The sequence below is a fragment of the Artemia sp. Qi Xiang Cuo genome, chromosome 3 (genome assembly GCF_049724085.1).
Source record: "Artemia sp. Qi Xiang Cuo chromosome 3, ASM4972408v1, whole genome shotgun sequence".
Classification (NCBI taxonomy): Eukaryota; Metazoa; Arthropoda; class Branchiopoda; order Anostraca; family Artemiidae; genus Artemia; species Artemia sp. Qi Xiang Cuo.
The window spans coordinates 35,217,956-35,234,962 of NC_142796.1; the positions used below are offsets into that span (position 1 = coordinate 35,217,956).

At 34.8% G+C, this 17,007-nt stretch overlaps 1 protein-coding gene across 2 annotated transcripts in view; it reads right to left on the bottom strand.

The window, feature by feature from the left end:
• Window positions 1-17,007, bottom strand: part of LOC148954039 (roundabout homolog 2-like) — a 386,920-nt gene that overhangs the window by 33,311 nt on the left and 336,602 nt on the right. For both annotated transcript variants that reach the window (XM_089085754.1, XM_089085755.1), the window contains exon 14: window positions 13,451-13,710. In XM_089085754.1, the coding sequence (XP_088941880.1) occupies window positions 13,451-13,710 (260 nt within the window). The remainder of the gene's footprint in view (window positions 1-13,450; window positions 13,711-17,007) is intronic.

Here is a 17,007-nt window from a genome sequence, read left to right on the forward strand (position 1 = left end):
GTTAAAAACTAATATCTTTAATAACACTGAAACATTAAAAACCAGAGTCTGAGCACTGAGGCTCGATGATTTTACAGTTTTTTCTTTGTTATAGCTTCTCCCAGTTTATGATATTCTATTAAAAAAAAAGTTTTCAGATTCCATGGTAGAAGTATTGAAGGTGGTTACTTATAGTTAATTAAATAAAAAAAAACAAGTTTTTTAAACTGAAAGTAAGGAGCGACATTAAAACTTAAAACGAACAGAAATTATTCCGTATATGAAAGGGGAAGTCCCCTCCTCAACGCCTCGCTCTTTACGCTAAAGTTTTTTATTGTTTAAAAAAAAAGGTGTGGGAAAGTCAAACTTTAGCGTAAAGAGCGAGGCTTTGAGGAGGGGACATCCCCTTCCATATACAGAATAATTTCTGTTCGTTTTAAGTTTTAATGTTGCTCCTTACTTTCAGTCTAAAAAACTTGTTTTTCTTATTTAATTTCTGATTTTTTTAAAAATAAGGATGGGAAATCCGGCACCCCCTTCATAGCAATGTCCCTTCCCCCATGAAAACTTCCTTCATGAAAAGATCCTCCCATATAACCCCCGATCCACCCCCACCCCCCCACTACCAGAAAAAATTCCCCCTGAAAACGTCTGTATACTTCCCAATAACCAATACTATATGTTAACATTGGGTAAAGTTCATAACTTTCAGCCGTTCCCCTGGGGGCTTTGAGGGATTAAGTCATCCTAAAAGACATAGTTATAATATTTTCGACCATGCTGAACAAAATGACTATCTCAAAATTTTGATCAGCTGACTTTGGGAAAAAAAATGAGCGTGGGATGGGGCCTAGCTGCCCTCCATTTTTGGTCACTTAAAAAGGGCACTAGAACTTTTAATTTCAATTCCAATGATCCCTCTCACGAAATTCTAGGACCACTGGGTCGATGCGATCACCCATGGGGGAAAAAAAAAATAATAAACACGCATTTCTGATCTTCCTACTGGCAAAAAATGGAAAATTTCACATTTGCCAAGGTACCAGCTTAAAACATCCGCAATAGGACTTTCTGGTACGGTGAATCTGATGGTTTGATTTTCGTCATTATCATATGGTCTTTTGAGGGCCTTTTTTACTTGTTTCTAAAATCAGCCAAATTTACTACCGTAACTTTTGATGGGTAAGATTAAACTTGATGAAACTTATATATTTGAAATCAGCATTAAAATCTGATTCTTTTGATTTATCTATTGGTATCAAAATTCCGTTTTTTAGACTTTCGGTTACCATTGAGCCGGGTTCGCTCCTTACTTACAGTTCGTTACCACGAACTGTTTGATTTGGGTGACCATGAATTTTGAAAGGGGCCTATTTCTGAAATAGCTTGGAAAAATGCACTGTAATGAAAAGATTATCAAAATAAATTTTGAACAATTGTTTTTTATTATCTTCTTCAATCAAATCCTTATTCAGCGCAATCTGCTCATGCAAAAACTTTGTTTTATAAAGTAATTCCATGAAAATGTTGAACAAGACTGCGAGTTTCTATTCAAAAAACATTTCTTCTCTCTAAAGGCGAATATTTTTGGCAAGCTGTCTAAGAAAATAACTCGAAATGATTGTAAAAGAGCTCATATTAAATAAAGATAACTGAAAGGGCACAAATGGTGAAGACAGGAAAGTAATCTCTTGTTTTTTCAAATGTCTATAGCATCTGTTCTGTTCCCAGATTAAAAAGCAAATAAAATGAGATATACTAAATAAAGAACAAAAGTAAGAGCACAATAAGCCTGGAAACTCTCAGGTTAGCACATTTTGGGTACTGAAGCTACTATTAAAGGAATTATTCTTGTTTTTTTTTTCAAAAAAAAAACAATGAAATAGTTTACTATTTAGGAAAATTTCCTTCGTGTTCACTAATATCATAAGGAACAATGACATTATATCTAGTTTTGTGGAGAAAAAAGAAAATGTCTTGATTATTGATGTTTTTTCTTTACCGAGCAGTAGCAGCATGTAGTAATCTAAGTGGTGAAAGGAAGACATATCAAACAGTTCGTGGTAACGAACTGCAGTGAGGGGCGAACCGGCTCAATAGTAACCGAAACTCTATAAAAGTTTTAACAAATTGTTTTTTTAACAAAGGCATGGTAGGCATTGATGATCTTATCCATGTCAAAATCCCAAACCCAATCATCATCGCTATAACTTTCAATTTTGAAAGATCTTAAGCCGAAGTGGCCAGCCATGACAAAAAAACAACAAAGAGACAAAAAAAAAAACTAAATGAAAAACAACAAACGAGACTGTGGCCAGTAAATTGGGTCAATATTTAAATTTCCCGTATCCATGTTTATTGAAAGATTAGCAAACATATGTTTTTTTTTATTTCTACAGCCTCCCTCACCCACTGAGAAAAACCTTTATCATTAGAAATAGCCATGGCCTCATCAAATTGTACCAAATTTTCAGGATGAAAGAAAATATGTTCTGCCCAAAGCGAAACAAAAGTTTCAGGAGGCTTGCTGAATTGTAGAGAAAACAAATTTCAATTGTTATAACCTCAGCTAGCACTTGAGTGTTATAGTGACCACACTTTGTTCTTGAACTGTAATAAAACCGGTTTTCTGTGTCCATTCGGAGATAATCAGGTTAGCCTGAGCGAAATAAACTTGCAGGTATATTTTAATTAAATATTTTTAATATATAGAGGTGGTTAGGTTAAGTATTTAATGTAATGCGTCCTGGGCGGCCTGCTTTCCATAATTCTTTGTTGTAGTTTCAATAATTTTGTTTCTAAAGTATTATATCTTCATCATATTTTGGTATATTTTATTATGATTAACCTAACTTTACTTCTTGAGCGTGTTCGGGATAATACACAAGTACCGTATATACTATAGAAAGGCTTACATACAACATACGGGATGTTTTATCTCTGTTATTGGGGAAACAAGTTTTTTAAATTAGTTCTGAGGATTTATTTTGTCGCTGATTCCGAATATTTCAATTTATTTTTATTTAAAAAAATACACGGTTGAAACAATTTCGAACACCGTCGAACATAACAAAATTAAACCAATCTGAACTAGCGACTGTAGTAATGTCTGCATTAAGCATAAAGCTGAGGCAAAATCTCTACAAAATTCACTGGTTCTTTGATAGCAGTGGTACCTTGCTGGCTTTCTGCCACTTACGTAGCTCTCTTTAGCCCTCAGGTTAGGCATTCTGCCCTCGAACAATGTCATTTTTCTTTTGTTTATTTGTCAGCAATAATTTTTCAGGTCTTCTTAGTTGACTGTGCAGCAATGCCAAAGTCCAAAGAATTGGATTGCTAATCATGGGAGGTAACATAAAACCCAGAAATATCACAATTCTGTAGACCAAAAGTTGGTGAAGTGGGATCTGTGCAGTGAATGCTAGTTTGTTTGTTTATTTCTTTAACAAACAGGTGAAATTTATAGGCTAGAAACTTGTGATTTTGCAAAAATAATCTCAAAAGTCTCAGAATGAAAACATGTTGTCAGAACATAACATATTGCAACTGAAAATAGAGAAAAATGGGCTTGAAGTGATACCACAACTTTCACCTTTCAGTCCTGATTTCAACTACTTTATTTTACCACAGCTGGTATCTATTCGGGATATTGTAGCTCTCACTAATAGGGAGTAATGAAGTCATAAGCAATTTAAGGTTTAAGCAGTGAGGGCTCTAAGGAACGCTAAGCCATTCTCAAGAGCTGAAGGCTCAGGCTCTACCTAAGCGGTCTGAAGACCAAAGGTCCATACTTCCGAACAAAGCAAGGTACCACAGACTGCTCAAAAGCTCACAAAGCAGTCTTATACCAGTTAAGAGCCAGTGAAGTCAAGTCCTTGGCTGTTTGCCTATATCTGCTGGTTTGTGGCTTGAACGAACAGCAAAACCTTTCAACATAGAAACATGGAATTCCGAATAAATAACACTGAACCCATCAACATTAGTCTAATTAGTCCAAACTCAAGCATTGTCAGGAAATTTCTTCTCCTTTTTTTTTTTAGAAAACAACACTTGGAAGGGCATGACGACTTTAGGTTCAGCTAACAACGAAGATTCACAATGGTATCATTCTCTCCCTCCCCCCTAAAATAGAACTCAAACTGATCGAAAAAAACAAGATAAGATTGTTAAAAAATTATTGTTTAGTATTACCCATAGGATAATGTTTGTTTGCCCCCCCCCCTTCCTGATACAACGGAAATGGAAAAATAGAATCACCGATGTGAAAGGTATGCATAGCAGAGTATGTAACCCATACAATCAGTGATTATACTGTTCCTGAATTGTTTGGTTATCCCCGAAAAAAATTGAGCTTTCCAAAATTTCACCAAAAATTAACATTCATAAACAAAGAACGGTACCACAAAAAAAAAATCTTTCTGCAAGATTTCGGTGAACCTGATTTTTTGGGAAATTTGGGAAAATCCTTAAAAATTACATGATAGTCGACAGACCCACAGTCCTAATAAAACTTGCTTTTCAAGCCAAAATAAAATGAAGATGCACTTGGGTACTATAAAATATCATTCCCCCTGTCAATTTATCCTTTTCATTGTCCATCTGCCGCTCAAAGTACCGATTAGGTTTATAGATACAATGTCACTAAATATAGAGAGTCAAGTCCTAAGGGAATTGTCAGAAGATGATCTTTGGCTAAAAGCTTTTTGAGGTAGACCGTATCTGCTAATAATTATTACAGAAGGGGATTTCAAAATGAATATGAAAATAAAGTGCTCAACACCCCAATAGACTTATAAACTCCCAAAGGACCAAAATTTGAGCCTACTGTATATTCTATTTTCACTTTATTTTACGTGAATCTATAGTTCGAATAAACAGCTGCAGCGGTGGGATCAGGGTTAGATAAAGGGAGATTAAAGTGATTGTCCCAATAGCCCCCACATTTGAAAGGGCCCCACGTTACCAGCAAAATGAACAAAAAAAGGTTTTGAAATTCAAAATTAATTGTTTTTGGCAATGAGGCATAAATTATGAGTTATTCAAATAATTAAAAATATATTTATTTTAAGTTTCATTGATGGATGAGATATTCTAATTTACGTATTATTACATAATTCATCCTTTATAATATAGAAAACTGATACCCCTAAAAGTTCATGTCAAATTTATTGAATTTAATCGGTAGGGTCCTATATTAGAGAGATTTTGAGCCACATACTTGAACTACTTTACGTACGTAAACTAACATAGAGGTATATTTTATTTAAATATTTAATATATAGAGAGGGCCCCGCAAAAAATCCAATCGGCCCTGCGCCTATTCGATCTGGTCTTGGGTGGTGTAGGAAACGTTTAAACATCAATGGGTTTGGATCACTATCAGATGCTACTTGAGCTGATAGGCATGGCATTCGCAGCCCCTCCGAAAAGTTTCAGAAAATTATATTGAACTATATAATATCCCACCCCCTAAAGTTGAAAAATTGATCTGAAGAATAGTTAAACTTCACAGAAAAGTTTTTAGTGAAACGGCAAACATCCGTTTCTAATCAATTATCATTTTGTGGAAACAGTTTTGAGGAATTGCAAATAGAACTTCAGCTAGACAGAAAACATTATAACTCTATTTTTGTTAATAGACCATCGTTTTCTAGAAACTGTTTAAAACATTTGATTCTTTACTTTGATTTGATTTTCTAAATTTTGTTCTATCTTCGTGAGACCTATTTAGTTTAAATTTCAGTAAACAAATAATTGTTTTACTGATTCGTTTCTTTCAACGTTATTTTCTAGTCAGTGGCGCCGATTCACAAAAATGCAGGGGGCCCTTGTAGGGGGGCACAAGGATTGTAAGCGGGGGGGAGGCAAAAACGTAGTTAGCCATGATGAAATAGATAATAGCTATGAAATAGAAATCAGAAGGTATTTTCAATGTCTAGGGGGGGGGGGGGCTATTACCCCCCATCCTAATCGTCACCCTATTTCTAGTTTTTGTGGGCTGAATAAGTTTCGGCAAAAAACCTCCATATTAACTTTACAATTTACTGCAGAAACATTGGAAGCTAGAACACAGAAGGCAACATCTTCGTTCAGTCTTCGTTGTGTCAAAGTCTATTGTCACACTTTGAAATAGTTCAAGGGCATATTCCTTTGAAACTAGTTATTTTCTTTTTCTGAAAGACAAGCTCAATTTGTGTAATCCAGATTGCTGATTTCTATATTATCTCAAAAGAAAAATACTCCTAGAAGGGATGGCCTTGCATTACAAGTATACTAATCCTCATTAGAGCAGACACTTGGAAAAAGGATTTTCAGTTACCAAGGTAACAACACGTTTCCGATTCCATTCAGTAATATTATTTGAAATGGATTGGCATTACATGATTCTATTCTTTATTTATGGTTTTAGATAGAGAAGCGTCATTCAAACAAAATAATAAACGTACATCCTCTTTTCGACCTACACCCCCCCCCCCAATTGACCTACACCCCCTCTTTTAAAGCTGCATTCTAATAATTAAAAACGGACAATAATTATTCAAATTGATTGTCTAGAGGAGAAAACTATAAAAAAAAGTGACAGAAATAGACATGTATTGAGAAGTCTTTATTTCTGATGGGGGAACAGTTGAAGACTTATCGAAGCTGATTCAAATATCCATTTCCTGGATCTTTTATTGAAATATTCAGGAGAGATCGTAAAATTTTCAAAGGCCAGAAATCACGTTATTTTGTCACATAAAACTCCAATTCTTGAAAAGAAATCCTCCGATGACTTCCCTCTGCTAATAAAAAGCTACACTAGTTCGTCACTTCTTTTCACGTATAGGGCCTACGGTACTGGTCCATTATATGGTCACTTCTATATACTGCTAAAGAAGTCAAACGGGAGATGCTACAGTCAAACGGGAGAGACAGATATCCAACCCGGTACTAAAACAGTTGTTATAGTGGAATTGAGTGAAACTGGTGATCTAATATGAATGTTAAAATTACAATTTGGGATTTGCTTAAGACAGAAAAAGAGGTAGTTTAATTTTTACAGGATATGGGGTATTGCCCAAGACAAAAGAGTGTCAAAATGGACACACCATGACTTTATACTTGTATGAGAAGCTTATTTGACAATTTTGGAGGTGTTGTAAATTGCATTTAATATATGGTATGCTTTACCAACACCCCCCCCCTAGTATGCAAATATATAGCCCAAATTTGATTATAAACTATTATATATTCATCCTATTTCATTCTATTTCATTAGCATTAGCCAAACTTGACTTCTTTAGCAGTATATAGAAGTGACCATATAATGCAACAGTACCGGGCCTACTAATTCTGACATAATTATGTTCATTCAAAGTTTCAATATAAGGTTTAACATTTGTTCTTGCAATATATTTCAGTGGGGTTCAATTAACAAATTCCGATTGTTTATTTTTGTTTTCTTTAACAAATAAAACTTCATTTGAGCTTCACTTAGGGACCTCTTTTGACAAAGCCTGATGATGACGATAAAACGTTTGCTATAACCTGAACTCCGCGATAATTTTGTTCAAACGGCCTTTTTTTCAAGGGTTATCGGGTTCTTTTTAAAATTAGAAAAGACCCATTGTTCTTTGATCTTACCCAAAGAATGTCGCTGTCTCTGTACAATGGTTCTCTTTACAGAAAACGATTAAGACACAAAACATACCCAGGTTCAGACATCAAATAGCAGCCATCTGCATCTTTTGTTTGGGATAACAATAAATTACTTTCTGGCATTAGTTTCAAACTTACAAAGGTGCTTAAACTTTTAAATCATTTCATTAGCTGAAGTTGGTGGAGTTATAGTGGTGACTGCGTAGAACCTGCCAAGCATAGAAATTATGTAATTATAAGAATCTAGGGGCAGTATAATCTTTATTAGAATTCCTTTTTTAACAAGAGATCTTGGAGCTAACCAGCCTCTCTTAATATTTTATTAGTTTAAAAAACTTCTTCCAAAAATCGAGTTTTTCAAAGAAAACTAAAGATCTCCATTAAGCCAAGAATGAACAAAAGTAAAGTCAAATAATCGTCCAAGCGTAAAACCACCACAAATCACTATCAAAAAATAAATGAAACTCCAATAAATTACAATAAATAGCCGAGTCAAAGGCAAAACAAGCAAAAATTAACATGAGTAAGGCTGATAACTCCCATGCCTTCTCAAGACCAGAACACAATTTACGGGTTACTGAAAAAAAAGAAAATGACCGTGGATTGTCAGTTTAGTTGACATATACTGATATTTATTTCCTAAAAGTGTTGATAAATTTTTTTTTATGAAAGTAAGAAAAGTAAAAACATTTCAAACGTATTTTATTTCTTCAAATATCCTAGCTATAAAGCAAATCACCTCAAATAGGAACACCAGTATTATGCTGCGAAACCACAAAATTCTTATAATCTAGCTTTAAGAACTGCCACTTTCCTACTTATAAGCTTAAGAAAGAATTTGCTTGATTTGTTTAGGCCAAGATTGTTCATTCAAAATCCGAAATGACTCTAGTTACAGTGAAAAAGAATTTACCAAGATAATTGAGCAAGAATCCTTTGCCTTGCAATAGTTGTAGGCGGCCTACAGTTACGGTTTTCATTAGATATGCAAATAGGTTTTCTTAAGTTAGACTGGGCAAAAAAATCGATTGACTCTTTTAAAATTAAATTGTTATAAATTGGGATTAATGAAATATCTCGTGTCTCTATTTATAGCCAAATTTCTGTTTATGTATTATTTGATTTCAATTACCTCTTTAAAAGATTGCGGTAGGCCATTTACAGTAGATATTAAAGTTGCCCCCCCTCAAAAAGAACCAAATGCGTAGGATTTTCAAAGATATGCAGGGCCAAGGCGGAATCAAAGTTGTCATTTTTATTTTCGAATCTCAGGGACTTATCTATTGAAATTTTTTGTTCCTGCAAACGTTCACCAACTTGTTGATGGGTCCTACCAATGTAAAATTTCCCACATGACACGGTATTCTGTAGACACCACTTCCCAGTACAGGGTCAGTTTCATCTTTTCCTGAGTTGAAAAAATGCTCAACTTTTTGTTCAGTTTTGAAAGAAACAGAGAGATTATGTTTATTTAAAATTTTTCTAAGTTTATCACTAAGTTTTGCGATGTATGGCAAAGGGGTGATAGTTTTTTTCTCAATTGCTCTGTAGAGATATGGAATGTTGGAGAGAGATGGAAGAGGTTAAGCTATATGAGGCTGAGACATTTTCTCAGCCTCATATCGTTTATCTTGGAAAGAAAAAAAAATTATCTGTTGATAAAAATGAACTTGCCAGGTTTAGCAAGGAGGAAACACAAAGTTGAGAGAGATTAGCGAGATAAAGAAAACTCAAGAAAGTAATATTCGTGCGCTCCGCATGTCTTATGCTCATAATTAACTGGCTTATAAAGAATAGAATTAAGTTTTGAGTGTTCGGTATTCCAATTGTCATTTGTCATTTCTAAAGACAATTGAGTTTGTTACGTCTTTATGTTAGGTTCCTCCTGTTTTAGTTTTTGTCATATTTTATCTGTCTAAAGAGTATTTTTTTATTGTTTGTATTTACCTGGTGTGAGTATAGGAACTTCAAAATAAAATATGGTGGAACTTATGTTTGTGATGGCCGACTAAAAGCAAATCCAATGCACTTTATGTTTCCACTTTTACCGATCTTTTGGTATGTCTTCCCAATTCCTAATCTTTCTCCCGACAAAAAAAGAAGATAAAAAAATGACGGTAAATTAAAAAAAACTAAAACAGTAAAAGCTGATTTCCTTAAACAAAAAATACAATGATTTAGCAAAAACCTAGACTAAATTATTTGTAAAAGTAAATACCAAAAATAAGCTAATTTTTAAGACCAACCCAAGAATATTCTTTAAAATAAAATAGTCACAGTAGTAGTATTGATGTCACTAGTAATAGTATAGAATAGCGGTAGTATTAGTAGAAGCAGTAGAATTAGCGTATAGCGTTTTAGTCAGTAGAACAGCCCTCTTATCAAGTCCTGGAAGTTTCAAATTAATACATTTAGTCATTGCCTTAACATTGCTGATATGTCCTTTTATAACCTGCATGTTCATCTAATCTTTGAAACTTTCATCTCAATGCTCTTAGCCCTACAAGTAGTTGCAATAGGAGTAGTAGCAGTAATTGTAGCAGTAACAGTAGTATTAGCAGTAGTTTTTACATATTGCCTTTTGGTGAGATGATCTTCCCCTTTAAGTATTTCCTGAAAGTTCCAACCTAATACCCAAGTCAATTCTTGAGATACACTATTTAGACAGTATGCATGCACATAGCGTCTTTTCATTAAGTTCAAATTTTCCTTTAATACTGTAAAAAGAGTCCTGTGGTAGTAGTTGTAGCAGTTGCGGTAGTTTTGGTAACAGGCAAATATTGCCTTTCGATCTTCTCCCTTTATTATTTCCTGAATTTTCCAAATTATTGTTTACTCAGTTATTCCGGTGTTGCACCCTTTTGACATTCCATATACAAATAACTTGTTTTGATTTAATTCAACACTCCCCTCAACATTATCTGAAAGTCTCACCTGAATACCTTTAGTCTCCTTGGAAAGTAAAGTTCAAACATGCATTACCAGCATTGACCGAATTTCCCCTCAATACCGTAAATGGCATAGTTTGGAAGTAGTTGTTGTGGTAGTTGTAGTAGTGTCGGTAGCATGCAAATATTGCCTTTTTGATCATTTCCCCTATCATTTCCTGAATTTTTCAAATATACAACTCGGCTATTCCTATATTACACACTTTAGACAATCCTTATACACATAATTTGTTTCGATTTAGTTCAACACTCCCCTCAACATTCTCTGAAAGGCTCACATGAATGCCCTTCATCCTCTTGGAAAGTAAAGTCCAAACATGCATACCTTTCTCAATAACATACACTATGTCTAAACAATAAACGACTTGCCAAGCTTACAGCCCTTGTCCTGAAGACTGTGGGGAGGTTGACATCCCAAAGATATAATTACTGGACCTTTCAACAATGCTGAACAAAATAGATTTCCTGAAATTTCGATCAGATATGATTTGGGGGATGATAGGCTTGGGGGGGGACTGATTGCCCTACATTCATTTTTGACTCTTAAAAAGGGCACTAAAACTCCCGACTTTCAATCAAATTTGATTGGAAGTAAAAAATCCGTAATCGCTAAATGAGCTCCATCCGATCCGAAGCTTATACGACCAACCATTCCATAAAAACCTTATATGCTGTAGGACATAACTTACAGCCCCTGCCCATGGGCTCTGGGGGATTGTGTCCATCCTAAAGACATTGTTATATGATTTTTGGACTATTGGTAACAAAATGGGTTCTTCTTAATTTCGGCTGAATTCGTTTTGGGAAAAGAGGATGTCAGTTAGGGGAACTAGTTGCTCTCAATTATATTTGACTTTTAAAAGGGAACTAGAACTATAAATTTCAAATCAAATGGGCCTATTATAAAGTTAACATGACCACCCCTTCCGTAAAAACCTTATATGCCCCTGGGGCATAAATTATAGCCCTTACTCCCTCTGGTGCATTTCGTCCACCCCAAAGGGCTAATTATATGATCTTTGGACTATTTTTGAACAGATGGCTATCTCAAAATGTTATCGGATGCATTTGTGGAAAAGAAAACGTAGAGGTGGCCCCCGATCACTTTGACTCTTAGAAAGGGAACTAGAAAATCTGATTCCCGATCAAATGAGCCTCCTCTGGAGTTTGTACGACCACCGTTTCCATTGAAACCTTATATCCCCTCGGGGCATAAATTATAACCCTTTTGTTGAGGACTTTCTAGAAAATAAAACGTAGATGGGGGTGGGGGGGTGAGGGAGGAGGGAGAGGCTGCCCTCGGTCACTTTGACTCTTAGAAAGGGAACTAGAAAATCTGATTTCCGATCAAATGAGCCTCCTCTGGAGTTTGTACGACCGACGTTTCCATTGAAACCTTATATGCCCTCGGGGCATAAATTATAACCCTTTTGCTGAGGGCTCTGGGGGATGGGGTGTCATCCTCAATGATTCTACGTTCCCCTCCAATCTGTTTTGACTAATAAAAGTGGCACTAGCCCCTTCATTTTCCAATTGAATGAGCCTTTTTCAATGTCTCCGCGGCAACAAATGTCCATTTCAAAATTTCTATAAATTGCATTTAGGAAAAATAAGAGGTGTGGGAGAAGGGGTTATCCACTGTCCAATCACTTTGAATCTTAAAAAGGGCACTAGAACTTCTGATTACCAATCCAATGAGCTCCCTCCGAAGTTTATACGATCACACTTTCTGTATAAACCTTATCTTCCCCCAGGGCATAACTTACAACCCTTGCCCTAAAGACTGTGGGGGGAGAAGGGTTGTCATCCTCAAAGACATAATTTCTGGACTTTTCAACTACCTTGGACAAAATAGCTATCTCAAAATTTTGATTGAATATGTTTGGGGAAATAGCTGGCGTCGGAGGGATGTTAGTTGCCCTCCGATCACTTTCGACTATTAAAAACGGTACTAGCTTTTTCAATTTCGAATCGAATGATACCTTTTTGAAATTTATACGAAAACAAATGGCAATCTCAAAATTTCTATCCGATGCTTTTCGGGAAAATACGAGGTCTGGGGGGGGGGATTCGACCCTCAGATCACTCTGTATCTCAAAAAGGGCATTAAAACTTCTGATAAGCAATCCAATGAACCCCCTTCGAAGCTTATACGATCACCTTTTCTATTTAAACCTTATATGCCCCCAGGGTATAACTTACAACCCTTGCCTTGAGGGCTGTAGGGAGGTTGTTCTCCAATCACTTTCGACTATTATAAAGGGCAAGACCCATTTCAATTTACGATTGATTGAGCCCTTTTCAAAGTATCTACAACAACTCCTTTGATACAAAGTGCCCTGGTCTAAAAAAAAAAAACATTGTGCCCACATCGCTCTTTATTTAGGCAGCACTATTGCGCTACCTATAATCAATGGATTACAATATTATCACTGGAAAAACAAGTTGTGGTTGAACCTCTGTTGATTTTCATAAGACTAGTTAACTGAGTCCAAACACTGCCATAACCGTTAGAAACGAATAGGCGCTACACAATAAACATTTTACTAAATAAAAATCCAAAAGAACACAAAATAAAACTGTTCATATTTATTAAAATATATCCATTTGCCAGATCCGCTCCAAAAGATATTCTGCAGGCTATATGCAGGCTACATATTTGTAAGTGCTTCCTCTTTCGTTTATAAGGTTAAAATCAATGCTTCATAAACAATTGGACTTAGATAACTCGTCTATCAAATTTGAACATCACTAGATTGCTTATGACGCTAGCACTTCAAATCATATTGAACCTACATTAAATCTTCAGTTTTAAGGCTATTTACACCTTTTTATGTTCATTTGTCCCTACCTTCAATTAAAATTTCTGCAAATAAACTTACTTGGTATTGATATTTGTTTCCATTCTTGTAGGAAGATGTAACAATAGCAGTTGATGCGTAAGCTGAAGGTGCATTACCATAAACAGCAAACCTAGTTTGTTCCAACTCAGCATATTCTGAGCTTCTTAAATCGTCTCTCATAAGCTGTGTGGCAGAATATGGGTTTTTATCATATTCATCAGCTGGCCAACCACGAGAAAATAATATATCCGGATGATTGTAGCTTGAATGAACAATTTCTCCGTTCTTCTTTAAAGTTGCTAAAACAAATTAAGATTTAAAAATCAAAAATGGAGCAAACAGAGTAGAGTTAAAACAAAATCAGGCCAAAAACTGAATATGAAATTTAATAAAAAATACCATGAATCCCAGCTAAGTTTTGTGAATGGTTACAGTCGAAAATGGAGATAAATAGTTTTAATTTTTTTTTCTCTCGGTCCCTCCACTATTTATAACATGGTTTAACTTAGTTTGGTTGTCCATTCCACATTTTTAGTTTAAAACAAAGGAATTTTAAATTCCAAACATACCGATGCATCGTAAATTTAGATATTACTTTCTTAGCAAGCAATTTCTTTGATTAGTTGGGGTTTTGAAAGACGTCCCCCCTTTTCTGTTCTTCTCTAGTAAGTCATGTACACCAGGGCAATGTTTTTACTGTCAATCAGGGTTGCCACTCCTATCGATTTATCACTATTTCTAGTGATTTTTTATGTTGCCTAGTGATTTTTTTCTAGCTAGTGACTTATAGTGATTTTTGTTCTAAAACTAGAGATTTTTCCTAAATCTAGGGATTTTTCAAAATATTGCGGGTAGATTCATTGTATTATCATCAAGATAATAGGTGGACCTAGTTAATTACAAAATTGCAAAATGTTCTATATTTCCTATTTCACAACATTTGCACAGGTCAAATTTTTGTCTTCATATTTATGGTTCTTTTTTCTCTATAATTTACCAGTTCTAAATTAGATTTTCTTCTGTTAAAACCTTTGAAAGGAATAGGACCTTTTTTTATAATAGGATTTGTAATGTGAGAAGATACATTAAATCGATTATAGTTTGATGATTGAAGTCGGTTGGGAGTAAGAGGGGAAGGGGGTATCTACTCTGGGTCTGATGGTTTTAATCTTTACTTCTAATACCTAATCAATACTCCGATAATTCTCTAAATTCTCTTATTTGTAATTGAAACACCTAGTAAGCGCAGAAAACGTCCTATTCTTTCAGATTTGGATTTATGTGCTAACTTATACAACAGTATGTGGTAACGAACAGTAAGAATGGAGGGACAATAGCAACCAAAACTCTAGAAACGGAATTTCAATATCAATCGTTATATCATCGGCTTATTATGTTGATTCCAAATTCTTTGATTGCTCCTTATTTAAATTATTGCACAATTATTTATTTAAATACTTTTTGGACGCATATAAAACCCCTACAGATATATAAATAAAGCAGTGAGAATACTTGGAAATTTTTTACAATGTCCATCAAAACTTAGAGATGCATCGGAAAATGAAACATTATTTCTTTTCTTGAATTTATTAGATCTGAAACATATAAGAGAACTTAATATATCAATATGGCATTTTAAAATACAAGATCCTAGTAGTTATTTTTATGAAAAATCTCTGTTGATTCTGCCTTCTCCTTCGGCTCTTAGGTGTTCTGGAACATATCGAATTCCCTTTGTTAATTGTGAAAGATCTAGATTTTCAATTAGATACCAAATACCATTTATTTCAAATAAATATGGGCTGAAAGATAGAATTCAAATTGAGGCATCATTTCGGCAAATATCAGTTCTAAGGAAGAAAATTTTAAAATTATGTATTGACCTGTGATGGTGGAATAGAAATTTTTTTTATTATTATTATTATTTTTTTTGTTTATATTTGTTACCCATGTTGGCACAGCCTTCCGTGCCTCACTTGTCCCGCGTTTTTTTTCTTTATGTTTGTTATGTTTTTTGTTTTTTTTCTTTAACCAGGTTTTTTTTTTTTTTTTTTTTTTTTTTTCTTTTCTCTTTTGTTATGATGAGGAAATGTTTTTTTTTTTTGTTTTTTTTTTGTTTTTTACCCAACTTTACGAGCTTTGCTCTCTGTTGGGGGTATATGTTTTTTGTTATGTTATGTTTTGTATTTTATGTTATGTATGGTATACCAGCACACTGTATTATTGTATGTGTATTGATAATGAATAATTAAGCTTAGTTTTACCCATAAAAGGCTAAGAAACTGCAAAAATTTGCCTGAAAGAGGGACCAAACATCCACTAAAAGTCAAATAATTTTAATTAAAATCAAACCATTAGATTCGGCCTATCAGAGAACCCTAGTGAAGAGGTTTCAAGCCCCTATCTGCAAAAGTGTTCAATTTTTTTTATTATTTTCAAAAAGAACAATCACGGATGCGTGTCAATTTTTTTCCCAGGGTCGATGGTATCGAACCAACGGTCCTAGAACATCGGGAGAGAGTTCATTTGAGCGGAAATTAAAAAATGTGGTGTCTCTTTTAATTAAGCAAAAAGATTAGACGTCTACTAGCCCCCCTACTACCTCCCTTTCGCCCCGAAAATTGTTCAATCAAAAGTTTGAGATCGCCATTTTGTTTACCATAGTTGAAAGGTTTTAAAACTATACCTTTAGATTTTAAATGACCCACATAGGCTCTGAGGATAGGTCTGGGGGGAGGGGGGGGAGGGGTGAGAGTATGCTAAGGATAATTTAATAAGGATAATAATGATAAAGTACGATCTGTGAAAACCAGTTTCATAGCCACAAAGACAAATAACGGGTGACAGAATGCATTGGAATTGTATAACTTGGGCTATATATTTGCGCAATAGGGGAGTGGGGGTAATTAAAGGTTAAGTTAGGTTACTTTACCCCCACACCCCCGAATTTGTGAATATATAGCCCAAATTACATTATTATATAAAGAGTATTATATTTTCATCATATTTGGCATGTTTTATTAGGATTAACATAACTTTACATCTCGGGTGTGTTCCGTATAGCTAACAAGTACCTCTTTTTCAAACAGTTCGTGGTAACAAACTGTAAGTAAGGAGCGACCCGGCTCAATAGTAACCGAAACTCTAAAAAATGGAATTTTGATACCAATAGATGCACCAAAAGAATCAAATTTATATGCTGATTTCAAATCTACAAGTTTCATCAAGTTTATATATATCCATCAAAAGTTACGCGCCTGAGAAAATTTGCCTTATTTTCGAAAAAAGGGGGAAACATCCCGTAAAAGTCATAGAACCTCAATGAAAACCACACCATCAAATTTAGCGTATCAGAGAACCCCACTGTAGAAGTTTCACGCTCCTATCTGCAAAAATGTCGAATTTTGTATTTTTCGCCAGAAGAAAGATCACGGATGCGTGTTTATTTGTTTTTGTTTGTTTGTTGTTTTTTCCCCTGGGGTGATCGTATCAACCCAGTGGTCCTAGAATATGGCGGGATAGCTCATTCGAACGGAAATTGAAAGTTCTAGTGCCCTTCTTAATGGACCAAAAAATGGAGGGCAACCCCCATCCCA